The sequence below is a fragment of the Schistocerca americana genome, chromosome 2 (assembly GCF_021461395.2).
Source record: "Schistocerca americana isolate TAMUIC-IGC-003095 chromosome 2, iqSchAmer2.1, whole genome shotgun sequence".
Lineage (NCBI taxonomy): Eukaryota > Metazoa > Arthropoda > Insecta > Orthoptera > Acrididae > Schistocerca > Schistocerca americana.
In genome coordinates, this window is record NC_060120.1 from 703,948,750 (window position 1) to 703,967,503 (window position 18,754).

Genomic DNA, 18,754 nt, shown 5'->3' on the forward strand with positions numbered 1-18,754 from the left:
ATCGTACGCCTTCCGCATGTCGAAAAAGACAGCGACCAGGTGCTGACGGCGGGAAAAGGCAGTACGGATGGCCGACTCCAGGCTCACCAGATTGTCGGCGGCGGAGCGGCCTTTACGGAACCCACCCTGAGATGGAGCCAGAAGGCCCCTAGACTCCAGTACCCAATTCAAGCGCCGGCTCACCATCCGTTCAAGCAACTTGCAAAGAACGTTGGTGAGGCTAATGGGACGGTAGCTGTCCACCTCCAGAGGGTTCTTTCCAGGCTTCAAAACGGGGATGACAATGCCTTCCCGCCATTGCGACGGAAACTCCCCCTCGACCCAAAGACGGTTGTAAAGATCGAGAAGGCGCCGCTGGCAGTCCACTGAAAGGTGTTTCAGCATCTGACAGTGGATGCCATCTGGCCCAGGAGCGGTATCAGGGCAAGCAGCTAGGGCACTGCGAAATTCCCACTCACTGAATGGAGCATTGTAAGATTCCGGGTGGTTGCTGCGAAACGAAAGGCTCCGACGTTCCAGCCGCTCTTTAATGGAGCGGAAGGCCTGGGGGTAATTCGCAGAAGCGGAACTCGTAGCAAAATGCTCTGCTAAGCGATTTGCAATGACGTCGGAGTCGGTACAAACGGCTCCATTCAGTGAGAGCGCAGGGACGCTGGCAGGTGGCCGATAGCCGTAGACGCGTCGAATCTTGGCCCAGACCTGCGAGGAAGTGACATGGAGGCCAATGGTGGACACATACCGCTCCCAGCACTCCTTCTTGCCTTGGCGGATAAGGAGGCGGGCCCGCGCACGCAGCCGTTTGAAGGCGATAAGGTGGTCGAGGGAGGGATGTCGCTTGTGACGCTGGAGCGCCCGCCGGCGATCTTTAATCGCTTCAGCGATCTCAGGCGACCACCAAGGCACAGCCTTCCGCCGAGGGGACCCACAGGAATGGGGAATGGCAGATTCGGCGGCAGTAACGATGCCGGTGGTGACCGATTGAACCACCGCATCAATGTCATCGGTAGAGAGAGGCTCAAAAGCGGCAGTGGAGGAGAACAAGTCCCAGTCAGCCTTATTCAGAGCCCATCTGCTAGGGCGCCCAGAACAGTGGCGCTGTGGTAGTGACAAAAAGATCGGAAAGTGGTCACTACCACACAGGTCGTCATGCACACTCCATTGGACAGATGGTAAGAGGCTATGGCTACAGATTGAAAGGTCAATGGCGGAGTAGGTGCCATGCGCCACACTGAAGTGTGTGAAGGCACCATCATTTAACAGCGAGAGATCGAGCTGCGACAATAAATGCTCAACGATGGCGCCTCGACCTGTTGCCACGGACCCACCCCACAGAGGGTTATGGGCGTTGAAGTCGCCCAATAGCAAAAAAGGTGGCGGCAATTGGGCGACCAGTGCAGCCAGGACGTGCTGCGAGACATCACCATCCGGTGGAATGTAAAGACTGCAGACGGTAACAGCCTGTGGCGTCCACACGCGGACAGCGACAGCCTCTAAAGGCGTCTGGAGAGGGACAGACTCGCTGTGCAGAGTGTGAAGAACATATATGCAGACGCCACCAGACACCCTTTCATAAGCTGCTCGGTTCTTGTAATAACCCCGATAGCCACGGAGGGCGGGGGTTCGCATTGCTGGAAACCAAGTTTCCTGGAGAGCAATGCAGAAGAAAGGGTGAAGGCTGATAAGTTGGCGGAGCTCAGCTAGATGGTGGAAGAAACCGCTGCAGTTCCACTGGAGGATGGCGGTGTCCATGGCTGGGAAAGGCGTGACGGGACTGGGAAGGCAGATTACGCCGCTGGGTCACCTGCTGCCTCCAAGTGAGCACCTGCGCCAGTGCTTTCCATGGCGCCGGAGGGACTGGCGAGATCGAGGTCCTCAGCGGACGCCAGGATCTCCACCTCGTCCTCAGACGCAGAGTTTGAGGGTGGCGGTGGGACAGGTGCCACCGCAATGTCAGGTTGCTTGGGAGCCTTTTTCTTCAACGGCTTCGCACGCTGTGCCTTGGGAGGGTCTGGCTGGGAGGGCCCCACTGGGTCAGTCTCAGGGACGGACGACGACCGTGAAGCCCTATGACCAGCGACCGGTTGTTGTTTCAAAACTTTGCGGGTATCCGCTTTGACACTGGGCAAAGCCTGGGAAGGGAGGGCCCCAAGGGACCCCTTCCTGGCTGGAGTGGCCGAAGAAGCCCTACGCTTCTCCGGCTGGGAAGGGGGGACGAATGTCCCCGATGGTTGGGGTGGTGTTGCTCCTGGAGTAGATGGAGCAACAGTGGGTGAAGTGCCCCCAACAACCAAGGGGGCCGGTGCATTGAGACATGGCTGAGAGGCAGCAGTACGTGACGACACGGGAGAGGATCGGACTGCTTGTGCAGCAGCGGCATAGGTGGATATCATTGGCACGGGATGTAGCCGCTCATATTTCCGCCTTGCCTCAGTGTAGGTCAGGCAGTCCAGGGTCTTATATTCCATTATCTTCCTTTCCTTCTGGAAGATCCGACAGTCCGGTGAGCAGGGGGAATGGTGTTCTCCACAGTTAACACAAATGGGAGGCGGAGCACATGGAGTATCAGGATGCGAAGGACGTCCGCAATCCCGACACGTGATGCTGGAAGTACAGCGAGATGACATGTGCCCGAACTTCCAGCATTTAAAACACCGCATCGGAGGAGGGATATATGGTTTCACATCACAACGGTAAACCATCACCTTAACCTTTTCGGGTAAGACATCACCCTCAAAGGCCAAGATGAAGGCACCGGTGGCTACCTGATTATCCCTCGGACCCCGATGGACGCGCCGGACGAAGTGAACACCTCGTCGTTCGAGGTTGGCGCGTAATTCATCGTCGGACTGCAGAAGAAGATCCCTGTGGAATATAATACCCTGGACCATGTTGAGACTCTTATGCGGCGTGATGGTAACTGAAACATCCCCCAACTTGTCACAAGTGAGCAACCTCCGTGACTGGGCAGAGGATGCCGTTTTGATGAGCACAGAACCCGAGCGCATCTTGGACAGGCCCTCCACCTCCCCGAACTTGTCCTCTAAATGCTCCACAAAAAACTGGGGCTTGGTCGACATGAAAGATTCTCCATCAACCCGCGTACACACGAGGTACCGGGGTGAATATTCTCCACTGCCTTCTTTAGCAAGTCGTTCCTCCCATGGAGTAGCTAGGGAGGGAAACGATCTCTGATCCAATTTCTTCCCGTTGAGGTTAGACCTCGATCGCTTAGAGACTGCTGGTGGAGGCCCACCAGCGATAGATGATGTACCACGCTTCATTGCGGGTCATCCGCCCTGATGCCACCTACTCCGACCAAGGGCCCTCCCCACGGGCGCCACCCAGCCACAGCAAAGGCCACCTGGCAGGATGGCCGTTGCCGGGAGTCCCGATGCCCCAGGGAGATGGGCATCTACTCCTTGGCATACGTGGGGAGTGAACGGCGCAGGCATCAGTAGAGCGATCCCTGTGTTGTCAGGGGGCTACAACCAAGAGGGTACATGGCGACCCCACCACAACGGACTGGCTACCGTGCTGGATCTTAGGTGCAAAAATGGCCAAGGTCGTCGTCACAGTTAAAAGAAACACTGCAGAGTGCAGCGTGGTAATCGCCCAAGAGATCGAAAACGAGCGGGACACCATTGCAACGACGAGAAAGACGGCTATAGGTCTAATTGCACGAAGGATACAGTGCACCATGTAAGGTGCCCTTCCCCAATTGGCTCGCTCTTCGGAATAATTTAGATAGATGGAGGTCAAACCCGAGAGGGGACCATCACATAAGGCCGAAACGTTTGAGACTCCTTTTAGTCGCCTCTTACGACAGGCAGGAATACCGCGGGCCTATTCTTACCCCGGACCCGCAGGGGGGGATAGAAGAGATAGAGAAGATCCAACGAAGAGCAGCGCGCTTCGTTACAGGATCATTTAGTAATCGCGAAAGCGTTACGGAGGTGATAGATAAACTCCAGTGGAAGACTCTGCAGGAGAGACGCTTAGTAGCTCGGTACGGGCTTTTGTTAAAGTTTCGAGAACATACCTTCACCGAAGAGTCAAGCAGTATATTGCTCCTTCCTATGTATATCTCGCGAAAAGACCATGAGGATAAAATCAGAGAGATTAGAGCCCACACAGAAGCATACCGACAGTCCTTCTTTCCACGAACAATACGAGACTGGAATAGAAGGGACAACCGATAGAGGTACTCAGGGTACCCTCCGCCACACACCGTCAGGTGGCTTGCGGAGTATGGATGTAGATGTAGAAGGGACCATCACATATCCTGGTCACGTTTATACTACTTAGTAACCTTCTTGAACTTCCGTTATTTGGTGGAGTTGCCATAGTGCTGTCATCCTGGATACGGATTTTGTCCCTAGTTACAAACTTGCTTCATGGCTTAGCTGTTTGCTTACGGGTATTCCTGGAAGAATGCGCCTGCATGGCGGCGCCTTATTGGCGGTTGTGCTATATTTGTCCAATTAATTAGGAGGTGTTCTAATGTGGATAATTCCCAAAATTTTTGGTGTAATGGGTGTGTATCATTAACTCCACATGTAGACTGCACATGTTGCTGCCTCCTCCGAGTTGACCTATGTGTTGTGAATTGGCAAGACAGCCAATCCACTGTGAGGTAGCCGAAAGGCACGCGTTTAACCTCAAGCAGGCTGGCGTGAGGTCTGGAACAATTAAAGGAGTTGAGTCTATTACAAAAAGTACGTTGCTTCTGAAATACTTAACTTTAATCCATAATTGGTGAACATCGGTCTGACGGTACATGCATCACAAGATAAATAGCAATTGATAATGGCGCCTTGCTAGGTCGTAGCAAATGACGTAGCTGAAGGCTATGCTAACTATCGTCTCGGCAAATGAGAGCGTAATTTGTCAGTGAACCATCGCTAGCAAAGTTGGCTGTACAACTGGGGCGAGTGCTAGAAAGTCTCTCTAGACCTGCCGTGTGGTGGCGCTCGGTCTGCAATCACTGATAGTGGCGACACGCGGGTCCGACGTATACTACCGGACAGCGGCCGATTTAAAGGCTACCACCTAGCAAGTGTGGTGTCTGGCGGTGACACCACATTCCTCCCTCGCAAATCGGCGTACGGTTGTGTGATAAGGCTTCCGCCCGCCGTGGGGAGGACCCCATGTTGACGTATGCGACGAGGTGGGGAGCCTAACAACAGTCGCGGCTGTGCCACCCGCACCCTGCCATTCGGTCCGAGGGGAGCTAGGAAACGCCTGAAAACCTAGTCCAGGGTGCACGCCAACATGCGGTGTATGCGCCCTTAGAGAGACAGGAGGGGCCGAAGGGTCGACCTCCATCGAGCCGGGGCACCCGACGGGCGAAGACGACATATGGTCCGGAGCGGGCAAGAGTTCCATGGCGGAGGACAACGGGTCACGGGAAGCGATCGGCGGCGCGTGACCCAAGGAGGCGCCCGGCGGTTGCAGCGACGCGTCCACTGCGGGCGTCGCCGGCGGGAGAACAGGCGGCGGCGTGTCGCCATGGGGCAAAATGGAAGGCAGCGTCGGTAACACCTGCGGATGAGGCGAGCCAGTAGATGGGTCCCCAGGGCGCTGACCGGACGGTACCGTCGCTGAAAGCAGACGGGGAGAGGCACAACCCGTGCGACGACAGAGGCGCAGCTAATTGAGATGCCGACGCACCTCACCAGAGAACCCCAAAAACAGATACATAGCGCGGCCGAGGCAGCGAAGAAGGCGCCCTTCGAGCCAACGCCGTGAACCTCGATAGTTGCGATAGTATACAACGTCGCCAGGGGCAAAAGCAGGTGTCTGCAGCTGTACAGGAACCTGATGCGGCGGATGTAGCAAAGACATCAAGGTTCGATGAGGGCGACCGTGAAGCAACTCAGGCGGCGAGCGACCATCTCAGGGCTGAGAGCGATACGAGGACAAGAAGAGCAATAACGCGTCCTGCCGAGAATGCGACTCTTTCAGCTTCAACATCTGTGACTTGAAAGTCCTGACCAAACGTTCAGCGGCACCGTTTGACTGCGGCGAAAACGGCGCGGACATCAGATGTTGAATACCATTGGCCTTGCAGAATGACTGAAATTCTGCGGACATGAATTGTGGGCCATTGTCGGAAACAATCGTCTGTGGAAGACCTTCAATGCAAAAGATAGCGGATAACGCTTGGATGGTGGCAGATGACGTCGTGGAAGACATCCGGACAACAACAGGAAAATTACTGACGGAATCTACCACAACCAACCATAGAGCATTCCAGAATGGACCAGCAATATCGATGTGTAAGCGTTGCCAAGGGGAAGTGGCTTTCGGCCATGCAAAGAATTTCCGCGGTGGTGTGGATTGTTGTTCGGCACACGACATGCAAGAAGAGCACATATTCGTAATCGCAGCATCGATTCCGAACCAAGTACAGTGCTGACGAGCAAGTTGTTTCGTGCGCACTATACCCCAATCTCCTTGGTGGAGAAGCCGTAAGACAGAGGACTGTAACGAACGTGGGACCACGACCCCAGAACGCAACAGCAAAACACCACATCATACAAAAAGTCTCTCCTTGTGAGCAAAAAATCGGCGAACCAACGGATCCTCGATCCGTGACGTTGACAAGGGCCATTGCGTAGCAACAAAACGCAGAACGGTAGCAAGGACAGGGTCGCGAGCTGTGGCTGTAGCTACACGACGAAAATCAATCGGAAACGATTCGACCACGTCATCGGTTTCCGAATCAATGAACATGCAAGCAAGTTCGGAAGAATCGAATGCTCTATCCTCAGCAACAGGCAAACGGGACAACGCATCGGCGTTTCCGTGCTTAGCAGTGGACCGATACAAGATATCGTAGCGGTACTGCGAGAGGAAAATAGACCAGCGAATGAATTTATGCGCTGTACGTGGAGGTGCAGGCTTGGTCGGATGAAAAAGCGATGTCAAAGGTTTGTGGTCTATGATGATGGTAAAGTGACGACCATACAAGAAATCATGAAACTTTGTAACACCAAATACGAGAGCCAAAGCTTCTTTCTCGATCTGTGAATAATTTCTTTGTGCAGACGAGAGCAATTTGGATGCAAAGGCAATAGGGCGATTGTGCGAACCATCTTTGTGCGCAAGCACAGCACCGATCCCGAAATCCGATGCATCCACCATCAACAAAAGAGGTTTCTGGGGATCGAATGGCGTAAGGCAAGTATTGGAAAGCAACGCCGATTTCAACTGGCGAAAGGAGCGTTCGCATTCCGTCGTCCAGACGAACGGAACACCTTTACGGCGTAAGCGATGAAGCGAAGCTGAAATGGAAGAGGCGTGGCGCACATATTTATGGTAGTAATTGATTTTTCACAGCACTCTCTGTAGCTGCTTCAAATTCTGCGGCGAAGGCAAGTCCTGTATGGCACGCAGGTGCTCTGGACTCGGATGTATGCCTTGGGCATTGAGTACATGGCCCAGAGAGGGTAAGTCACGAGCAAAAAACACACATTTGTCCTTCCACAAGCGAAGACCATTTTGTCGCAAGACCTGAAGTAATGTTCTGAGATTGGCTAAATGTTCTTCTTCCGTCTTTCCGGAGATCACAATATCGTCCAGATAGTTTGCTGCAGTAGGGACCGACGCACAAACAGTTTGTAAATATTGCTGAAACAATGCAGGGGCAGATGCACACCCGAATGGCAATCGTTTGAATCAGTACTAACCAAGATGCGTGTTAACCACCAAGACGCGCTGGGATTCTTCGTCCACCGGTATTTGCAACTGCGCATCTGCTAGGTCCAACTTCGAAAAATATTTACCCGGGCACAGTTTGTCAAAAAGACCTTCTGGGCGGGGTAAAGGAAAAGTTGCAGTCACTAGTTGTGGATTAACAGTTGCCTTGAAGTCCATGCAAAGTCTCAAGTTTCCGGAAGGCTTTTGCAAAATTACTAAGGGTGATGCCCAGAGAGAAGCCTGCACACGTTCAATCACACCTTGTGATTCCAAATCGTGTAATGTTCTTGCGACCTCATCACGCAATGCGTGGGGAACATTGCGCGCTCTGAAAAATTTCGGTTGCGCGTTGACTTTCAGTTCCAAATGTTCTTTATAGTTCTTAGCGCAACCAAGGCCCGGTGCAAAAATGTCTGCAAACTCTTCACATGGACGAGAAACACTGTCTGAAGGCACAGTCTGGTTCACTGATAGGACTTGATTGACTATAGACAAGTTAAACAACTGAAATAAATCTAAACCAAACAAGTTCACTGCAGAAGAAGAACGAAGGACATACAATGACACAAGTTTTGTTTGTCCTTTGTATGTTGCAAGAAGGATGCACTGTCCTAACACAGGGATTGCTTGTCCTGAATAACCACTGAGCTTAACATTTGCGGCACGCAACGGAGGTGTGCCCAGCTGTTTGTACGTGTCGTGATTGATCAGTGAAACTGCAGCTCCGGTATCAAGCTGAAATGGTATCACGTTGCCATTAATGTCCAAGTCTACAAAAAGTCTATTGTCCTGCTGACGACAAGAGTGACTGTCTCGTGCAACGTGAACTGACACTGGTACAGAATCACTTGCGACTTGACGGGATTTCCGGCGAACTCGACGCACACTATTCGTGGGACAAACACAGTCTCTGTTAGAGAGAGCGGCACTGGGCGGAGTGGAATGAACTACATGAATTTCCATGGGCGAAGGTTCATGAGCCTGAGTATTCGGGGTTCGATTCCGATTCCGGCGCGAAGCAAAGGGCCTGGAATGGGTGTGAGTGTCCGTTCTGAGCTTTTTCTGGCAAACACTCTGAACATGTCCTTTTTTATTACAGAAAAAGCAAATAGCTTGGCGTGACGGGCAATTCTCACGCGAATGTCTAGTAGCACACCGCGGGCATGATTTTAGCACTGCATTTGCTTGCTTGCGCGGCACATGTGGCTGAGGTCTTGGCGGCTTTGGCGCGGTCGGGCACGAGGACTGTTTACTGTTCCGTGCAGCTCACCCGGCGGGCCGGTTAATGTGACACACGGCTGGTGAAGTTTCAAATGATTCCTGAGCAAAGTCAAGTGTGTCCTGCCGATCCAATATGTCTATCACTTGTTGAAGAGAGGGATTGACTAGTTTCAAAATCTGTTCCCGTATACGAACATCAGAAACGTTCTGTGCAATTGCATCACGTACCATAGTGTCTGAATAAGGGAGTCCACATTAACACTCAAAAGCACAATCCCGAGTAAGGCCGTGCAAGGTTGCAACCCACTCCCGATTAGTCTGACCGGCCGTACGTTTTGTACGAAAGAACGTATACCGTTTGGCAACTACATTGACTGATTCTTTGAAATATGCATCTAATGCAGACAAAATTTCTTCGTAGGACAGAGTTGCTACGTCGCGTTGGGGAAATAATTTGACTATCACACGGTACGTGGTCACTCCGACGCATGCCAACAAAAAAGGCTGCCGCTCGTTACCTTGAGTTCTGTAGGCGGCGAGATGCAATCCAAATTGGCGTGACCACTTCGTCCAGCTTTCCAGTGCCGAATCAAAAGGACGAAAAGGCGGTGCAACTGCGTGTTGTGGCTGCGGGAGCGGTGGAGCGGCGGCGGCCGCATCGTTTTGCATTGCACGTTGACCCTGGACGAGCAGTCCAAGGGCATCCAGCAAGGCCTGCGTCTGCTGATTCTGTAAGCGATAAAATTCGGACAGTACATCTGGAGATTGCGGCGAAGCCATGACACATATAAGTTAGGCTGTATCAATACGCAAAATCCTCGTCGTCATTTGATGTGAATTGGCAAGACAGCCAATCCACTGTCAGGTAGCCGAAAGGCACGCGTTTAAGCTCACGCAGGCTGGCGTGAGGTCTGGAACAGTTAAAGGAGTTGAGTCTATTACAAAAAGTACGTTGCTTCTGAAATACTTAACTTTAATCCATAATTGGTGAACATCGGTCTGACGGTACATGCATCACAAGATAAATAGCAATTGATAATGGCGTCTTGCTAGGTCGTAGCAAATGACGTAGCTGAAGGCTATGCTAACTATCCTCTCGGCAAATGAGAGCGTAATTTGTCAGTGAACCATCGCTAGCAAAGTCGGCTGTACAACTGGGGCGAGTGCTAGAAAGTCTCTCTAGACCTGCCGCGTGGCGGCGCTCGGTCTGCAATCACTGATAGTGGCGACACGCGGGTCCGTCGTATACTACCGGACCGCGGCCGATTTAAAGGCTACCACCTAGCAAGTGTGGTGTCTGGCGGTGACACCACACTATGTTGGGCGACGGGTTTAACCTTTGCATCTGCCAGGTACGCCTTGGCTTGTTCTGGGTTTCCATGACACTTCTGTGGTGTTTTGGTTCGATACGGCTGCGTCGAGTTGCGGACCTTGCTTTCTGCCAATTGACTTTCAGCCCCCGGTAGCCTGACATTTCCATATTGACTGTGATTTTACAGAGGCACTGTGCTCTTTCGCACCGGACGGAGCGGAAGGACGCCCGAACGTGCGGCAACAGAGGGACGGCGGCTCGGCAGGCGGCTAACCGTATCAAGAGCTACGTAAAGCGTTACACATAGTTGAAAGTTTGATGCGAAGGTGTACCTTGGCCGGGACTCCCAAATATTTTTTCCCCTTTTCTCAAATCATTATTATTTTAACAGTTTTCTTGTCGTTTAACTGAAAGAAATTGTAAGATTTCATTAAGTTTGGTTGCGTCATGGAGACCAATATATTTAGACAGTCACACATAATTCAAAGTTTGTGTTGACCGTATATGTGGCCGGTCCCTAAAATTGTTGTTTTCTCTTAAATGGTTGGTATCTTTTTTTTAAAAAAAATATTATTGCTTTTAAATGGCAGAAAGATGCAAATTTGATGGCTGACATTTCTCTTTAGAATAGGGTAATAGTGAAACTTTCTCAAGTGCTTCAGTCGGGTTATAGGTTAGGTTACTTGTTTTCATTTAAATTATATTTCTTAAAACACTGGGAAAATTTTAACTGAATAATCTTGGCTCTTGTTTAAATAAATTAAAAGATGAAAGATATTTTCCCTCTACTTTTCCTCTTCTTTCCACGTTCCCTTGGCCCTGTCTCTTTTTTCTTTAAATTGCTATTACGTTATGTTTAGCCATGTCACCATTGTCTGTTATGATTTTAGTATCCGCAGTATCATTCAGATCGGACAGTGAATCAGTGGAATCGTGTCACCTGGTCGGATAATCACGCTTTTTGTTAAATCAGGTCGGAGGTTGTGTTCGGATACGCCGTCATCTAGGCAAACGGCTACTCGAAACATGCACTACACCACTCACGCAGACCGGTGGGAGCAGTCTTATGTTATGGGGGGAGATTCTCCTGGGCTTCCAGGGACCTGCGGTAGCAGTCTAGGGCACCATGACAGCTGGGGACAATATGAATACTATTAGCGACCACCAGTAATCCCCTTACTCTTGATGTCTTCCTCAACATCGATGGCATCTCCAACAGGATAGCTGTCTGTGACACAATCGTTTGGGTCTGACGAGGATCATAGTGAACTCACGTGGTGTCTTTGTCATCAAATTCGTCTCATCTCAGTGAGACGATACACAACTTGGACGCCAGCTCCATGCCCACAAGCCATCCGCCCTCAAATTTCGGAAATTGTGTTACCTGTGCGTAGGTATTTGGTGTCACAAGCCTCTGGAAACCAAGGGCATGTCGAATCCGAGGCCCACAGAATGACTGGGTCCAAAAGGGGGACCAACACTCTTTTAAGCAGGTACTCATAATTATTTTGCTCCTCAGTGCTTATGCCTTTCCTAAACGGCAGCTGCAAGCTGCACTGTTGCTGTAACTTCTTGCAAAGTGGTATGTAGGGAAGCAGCGAGGGGTGATATTTGTTTTGGACGTTACGACCCCACAACACAGAAGCATTGGTCTTTAAGATGGATCTCTTTGGGAATAAAAATAAATCGCACTGTTTACAGATTTTTGGATACACATTTGCCCCACATACACTCTGTGATCAAAAGTATCAGGAGACCTGGCTGAAAACGACTTACAAGTTCGTGGGGCCCTCCATCGGTTATTCTGGAATTCAATATCGTGTTGGCCCACCCTTAGCCTTGATGACTGCTTCCACTCTCGCAGGCAAACTTTCAGTCAGGTGCTGGAAGGTTTCTTGGGCAATGCCAGCCCATTCTTCACGGACTGCTGCACTGAGGAGAGGTATCGATGTCGGTCGGTGAGGCCAGGCACGAAGTCGGCGTTCCAAGAAATACCAACGGTGTGCTATAGGATTCAGGTCAGGACTCTGTCCGGGGAAGTCCATTACAGGGTTGCTACTGTCGTGTAACCGCTCCGACAGAGGTCGTGCATTATGAACAGGTGCTCCATCGTGTTGAAAGATGTAATCGCCATCCCCGAATTTCTCTTCAACATTGGGAAGCAAGAAGGTGCTAAAAACATCAATGTAGGTCTGTGCTGTGATAGTGCCACGCAAAACAACAAGGGGCGCAACCCACTCCATGAAAACTACGACCACACCATAACACCACCGCCTCCGAATTTTACTGTTGGCTCTACACACGCTGGCAGATGACGTTCACCGAGCATTTGCCATACCCACATCCTGCCATCGGATCGCCACATTGTGTGCCGTAATTCGTCATTCCACACAACGTGTATCCACTGTTCAATCGTCCAAAGTTCACCCTCCTTACAGCAAGCGAAGCGTCGTTTGGCATTTACCGGCGTGATGTGTGGCTTATGAGCAGCCGCTCGACCATGAAATCCGAGTTTTGTCATCTCGCGCCTAACTGTCTTAATACTTGCTGTGGATTCTGATGCGGTTTGGAATTTCTGTGTGTTTGGTCTGGATAGATGTCTGCCTATTACGCATTACGATCCTCTTCAACTGTCGGCGGTCTCTGTCAGTCAACAGACGAGGTTGCCTGTACGCTTTTGTGCTGAACGTGCCCCTTCACATATCCAGTTCACTATCACATCAGAAACAATGGACCTAGGGATGTTTAGGAGTGCGGAAATCGTCGCGTACAGACGTATGACACGAGTGACACCCAATCACCTGACCACATTCAAAGTCCGTGAGTTCCGCGGGGCGCCCCATTCTGCTCTTTCACGATTTCTGATGACTACTGAGGTCGCTGATATGGAGTACCTGGCAATAGATGGCAGCACAATGCACCTAATATGATAAACATATGTTTTTGGGGGTGTCCGGATAGAGGTGTCCAGACACTTTTGATCACATAATGTATATCCAGAATCCATGGACGTTCCACGGGAGTGTATTAGGCACTTATAAATTAATTTTTTCTGCTTCTGTCCTCTTGCTGCCAACTTTATAATCTATGAGGAGAGACCGGTTAGTTCCCTCCCACTTCAAGAAGATGAGCCTTCTTCAGATTCGTTTGACAGCACCATTTATAAATGTAAGAGGCCTTTGGAGCTATCTTTTGTCAATTTTCTGGGTGTTAGCTTATTGATTTTCTTTCTACAGCAAAGTTCTTTGGGTTGAACGCTTTGGCACACTACTGGAAGAGGTGAAGCTGCGGAGTCGGTTCCTTAATCTTGCTTTGTCAGCTCAGTCGCGAAGAGCATTGTCTGCGAGAGGTTCAAGTTTCGGTTCGGGAAAAATTTTCAATCTGCCCGGAAAGTTCAAAACTGCGCTCACTTCGCCGCAGAGTGAAAAATTCTTTATGTATACTGGCTATATGTTTCGCAGTTTCTCGTTGGGTTGTTGAATGCAACTTCATACCGCTCTCAGACAACGCTACGCCTCAAACGATGAGTGCCACAGAGGAAGCAATGGTCTCACAAGTGCACTAGCAAGAACATGTATTGCTTGTTGGTGCTACTGGTTTATGTATGCGCGGTTATATAAACCTTTGTCAGAAACGTATATGGAAAGGTATAATGAAAGAAAACCAGGCTACTTCATGGATCTGAAAATTTTGTCCACTTCACTATGAGGAAGTCTCTCAGTGATTTTGATCTATTACACCTCCTTTTCTTCCAGTATTCTTGTTTAGTTTTACGTGTATGTATCCCAAGATATTCATATGGCCCCAGCGGTACACTGGGTTACTACCGTCTAGATAAACTTTTCGTATCTGTGAATGTGAAGCTGTCTAGATACACTTGTCATAGCTTTGATTGTGAAGTCTGATAATGTGGCGAACCTCTTACGGTCACGTTTTGGTCTGTGTGACTTGATGAGTTGTACAATGCAAAAAGAAAATTGAAAATAGCTACAGAGGTGAATCTACAATAATGGATACAATATAAAGGGATATTTTACTTCAGTTAGAGACAGCCAGTGTGGTGAAATGATACCATTCAATTAGGTTTTTGTCTTAGCTTTCGATACTGCGTAGCCAGTTATGGGTGTTACTGTTTTCTACAGTTCCATTGTAATATATACCTTGAGGCACAGTCAAAAGGATCATAAAATATTTTACATTCTAATGGAAATGATTCATTTCATTAGCTATCATTTATATTTATTTTGTTAGAGCATCACGACATGAAGGCACTCTCCTAGTAAACACGCATTCTTTATTAAAATGCAGTTGCGTAACAGACCTTCCTCAAATTTACTAATACGCGCATTAACGTGATAACATGATAAGCCAGTTATCTACGTGACAGGCTAATTATTTCATCAGACTGAACATTCTCTATAAAAACGAGTAACATCCATTATTGTCATTACAGATTGACTTGGAGGTGTAGGCTGTTCCCTTTTATTTTTGTTCTCGCTTCGTTTAACACATAATTACTGAGACTGCCATTTATCTGTGACGACACAGACGGAGCAGCTCAGTTCGGTCACCGGCCGCCATCGTAGAAGGAAGGGAGACCTCGAGGACGATGGAGACACTTCGCTTATTTGCAGTTTTACACCTCTGTTTAATACCAGTATCTATATCAGTGAGTACCTTCGTTTACTCTACATAATTCGGTACTTTTAGTACGCGGAATTCTGTTTAACAAAATGTGCGTGTACGTAAAAACAACAAAAACATTCTGTAATCTGTCACCAAAAGTTCATATTTACTAGTCGCTATGTGTGTCACGCAGAGTTAACTCCAGATTCAGATATCAGTCTAGAGCTTTAATTCTTAAGGATAGCTCTTTTGAACGCAACGCACTTAGATAATGTAAAACATTAAAAGGACGCCTTGACGGCTTGTGTTACCTTGGTGAGCTCTGTACCCCAGTTTTGCTCTTTTTGATTTCACATTGGCTGTGTAAAGTAAGTGTTGAATTCTGCTGCACAATTCACCAGAATAATATGCAGCCTTCATAAATGTAGTATAGGGCAAAGTGAAAATGCTCTGATGGTACAGGATGACGTATTACGGATACTTGGACAACAATAAAATGAAATAAATCAGTGTTTTAGGGATTTCATGTCTGTTTATTTACGAAACGTCAGGAGCAGAAGATTTAACAATGCAAAAAATTTAATGCGAATGTAATTACCATCACTGACTCGTAGTTCTACTATGAAGTGGAAAATCGGTTTTCCGATTACTTTTGCGACATTCACGCCGAAACCACTGAAACATTTAAAATCACACAGTACCTTGTCCAAATGGCCATGTCCGTATCCATCGTTCTCACGAAGCCATGGACCACACGCGAACCCTACTATCAGCTATTACCATCTGAAATCGGTACTCAAGAACTACTTGGTCGAAAATATCGAGGTATTTTAAACACTGGATGCCGCAGGAATCCCGAGAATAGTTTATTCGACCACTTAGCAACCGTGAACAGCGGCGATTGCGTGGAGTCAGTAGTAACAGACAAGCAATACTGCGTGGAAATAACCGCAGAAATCAACGTAGACGTACGACAAACGTATCCGTTAGGAAAGTGTGGCTAAATCTGCCATTAAAGGCCCATGGTAGCCTAGCTAACAGCACGAATTCGCTTACGGCGCCTCTCCTGGGCTCGTAACCATTTCGGTTGGACTCTAAACGACTGGAAAACCGTCGTCAGATCATATGTCCGATAACTGTTCGATGGGATTCACGTCAGACCATATGGATGGCCAAAGCATTCGCTCGAATTGCCTAGAATGTTCTTCAAACCTATCGCGAGTAACTGTAGCCCAGAGATAATGTCATCCATAAACATTCCATCGTTTCACAATGAGATTTTCACTCTGCAGCGGAGTGGGCACTGATATGAAACTTCCTGTCAGATTAAAACTGTATGCCGGACCGAGACTCGAACTCGGGACCTTTCCCCATGAAAGGCAAAGGTCCCGAGCTCGAGTCTTGGTCCGGCACACAGTTTTAATCTGACAGGAAGTTTCATTCCATCGTTGTTTGAGAATATGAAGTCAATGAATGGCTGCAAATGGCGCAGTGAAAGAAAATGGCTGAGATGTGGTATTATCGGCACACTCTTGACATCGTGGATCTCGGAACACTGAATTCCACAACGATTTCCGAAACGGAATGTTCCATGCATCTGGCTCCTACTATATTTCCGCGTTCCGTTAATTCCCATAGTACGACCATAATCAGCCGGGAAATCTTTTCACATGAATCATCTGAGTATAAATGACAGCTCCGGCGATTAACTGCCCTTTTATACCTTGTGTACGCGGTACTACCGCCATCTGTGTATGGCATATCGCTATCCCATAACTTTTCGTCACCTCCGTTTTTTTTGCGAGCTGTGTACGCCCTTGGGTCTACGAATATTCAGGAAAGGAAATAGGGATGATCCGTCGATTTAGAGACGCATATCACTAACGACGATTTAGAGCAGCATTTCGGAACATATTTTATGTTATGAACGACCTCAAAGGAAACAACACACAACACCGGTTCAGAAAATATCGTTCTTCTGAAATATAATTAGCTCTTTATTCGCACAAATTAATGAGTGCTACTGGCAGGGGATTTCAAACTGGTTCCATATTCCTAGATTTAGAGAATGCGTTTGACATCGTTCCATACAAGCGACTTCTAATCAAACTGCGTACCTATGGGGTTGTACGACTGGATTTGTTATTTCCTGTCAGGAAGCTCACAATTCATAGCAGCTGACGAAAAGTATTCGAGTAAAGCAAAAGTGATATCTGGCGTTCCCAAGAAGGTGCCATAGGCCCTCTTCTGTTCCTAAGCTACATAAATGATTTAGGAGACAATCTGACAAGCACTCTTAGACTGTTTGCAGATGATGCAGTCATTTACCATACAGTAATTGCAAAATAATTTAGACAAGATATATGTATGATGTGAAATTTAGAATAACGAAAGTTATGAGGTCAATCACATGAGTATTAAAAGAAATCCGTTAAATTTCTGTTACACAACAAAACACACAGATCTAAATGCTGCCAGTTCAAATAATACCTAGGGATTACAATTACGAATAACTTAAATTGAAATGATCACATAGAAAATTTTCTGGGGAAGGCGAGCCAAAGATTGTTTTATAGGCAGAACAAGTGTACTAAAGAGACTGCCCACACTACACTTGTCCGTCCTCTTCTCGAGTATTGCTGCCCGCTATGGGACCCTTACCAGACAGGATTCACGGAGGGAATCGAATAAGTTCAAAGAAGGGCACCTCGTTTTGTATTATCGCGAAATAGGTGACATGGTATCACGCGTATTATAAGCGACTTGGGGTGGTAATCACAAAACAAAGGTGCTGCTCGTTACGGCGAGATTTTCCCGAAATTTCAGTCACTAATTTTCTCCTCCGAATTGGAAAATATTTTTTTCACACCAATATATACAGAGACGAACGATAATCGCAATAAACTGAGAGAAATCAGAGCTCGCATGAAAGGATTTAAGTTTTCAATATTCCACGAGCTGTTCGAGAGTGGAACAGTTGAGAAATAGTCTGCCGGTCTGACGAACCCTCTGCCAGGCACTTAAGTATGAACTGCAGAATAGTTATGAGGATGTAGATGTAGGAAAGGAAAGCAGCTGATTTTTTGAGCTGATTTGTGCCTATTAATGAAACGAGAGTCATTTACACCTGAGAAGAGGCTAATCAAAGCAGTGGGTGACGGACGGTGGACCTGCTGCAAAGAACAAGATTATGGAGGGAGGCTATCTCAGTACAAATAAAACAATGGATGACGTACTGTCAGTCATTCGTTTGCTGTGGTTCAGCTTTCGCTTCCAATTTCAATAAAACATCGCTTTCTATAATAGCTACATAAGTGTAAGCAACGCAAGTAAATATGTCGTCGAATAAACTGTTCTCGAGATTCTTGCAGCATCCAGTGTTTAAAATACCTCGAGTTTTCGACCGAGTACTCTTTTACTCTTTGGCCATTGTCAAGTGGAACGATTGACTATGGCCAAGTAGTTCTTGGTCAAAAGTTCGTGGCATTTTGATCACTTGATACGGCACTAGACCCTGCATTCTTGCAAAATATCTTCCGTCCTATGTCAGGCGTGTATACATGTCTAGATGACCCTCTCTAGTCTCCTTCAGTGACAGTTTAAATCTACTGTTTCATCATTTACATACGCAGGCAGAAATGATGAAACAGTACGTTTAAATTGTCACTGAATAATACTAGAGAGGGCCCTTTAGAGATGTATAAACGGCCGACTGCAAGGCGCATATGTTATACTTGTAAATTTTCATGGTGTATTGAAAATTTTCCAGTCATGTCAGTTTTCATTGCTTTTGAGGCTGAAGAAAGGCGATTCTCTTCCAGTCTTCAACCACCAGGAGATTATAAGGTATGAGAGACGATTCTCGACATGTCGCCAACCACTTGAACTGACACA

At 48.1% G+C, this 18,754-nt stretch overlaps 1 protein-coding gene across 1 annotated transcript in view; it reads left to right on the forward strand.

The window, feature by feature from the left end:
* The first annotated feature begins 14,828 nt into the window (after window positions 1–14,828).
* The window catches only part of LOC124594360 (esterase FE4-like), a 31,957-nt gene continuing 28,031 nt past the window's right edge, over window positions 14,829–18,754 (forward strand). The window contains exon 1 of the mRNA XM_047132728.1: window positions 14,829–14,903. Within this exon, the coding sequence (XP_046988684.1) occupies window positions 14,844–14,903 (60 nt within the window). The 5' untranslated portion in view covers window positions 14,829–14,843. The remainder of the gene's footprint in view (window positions 14,904–18,754) is intronic.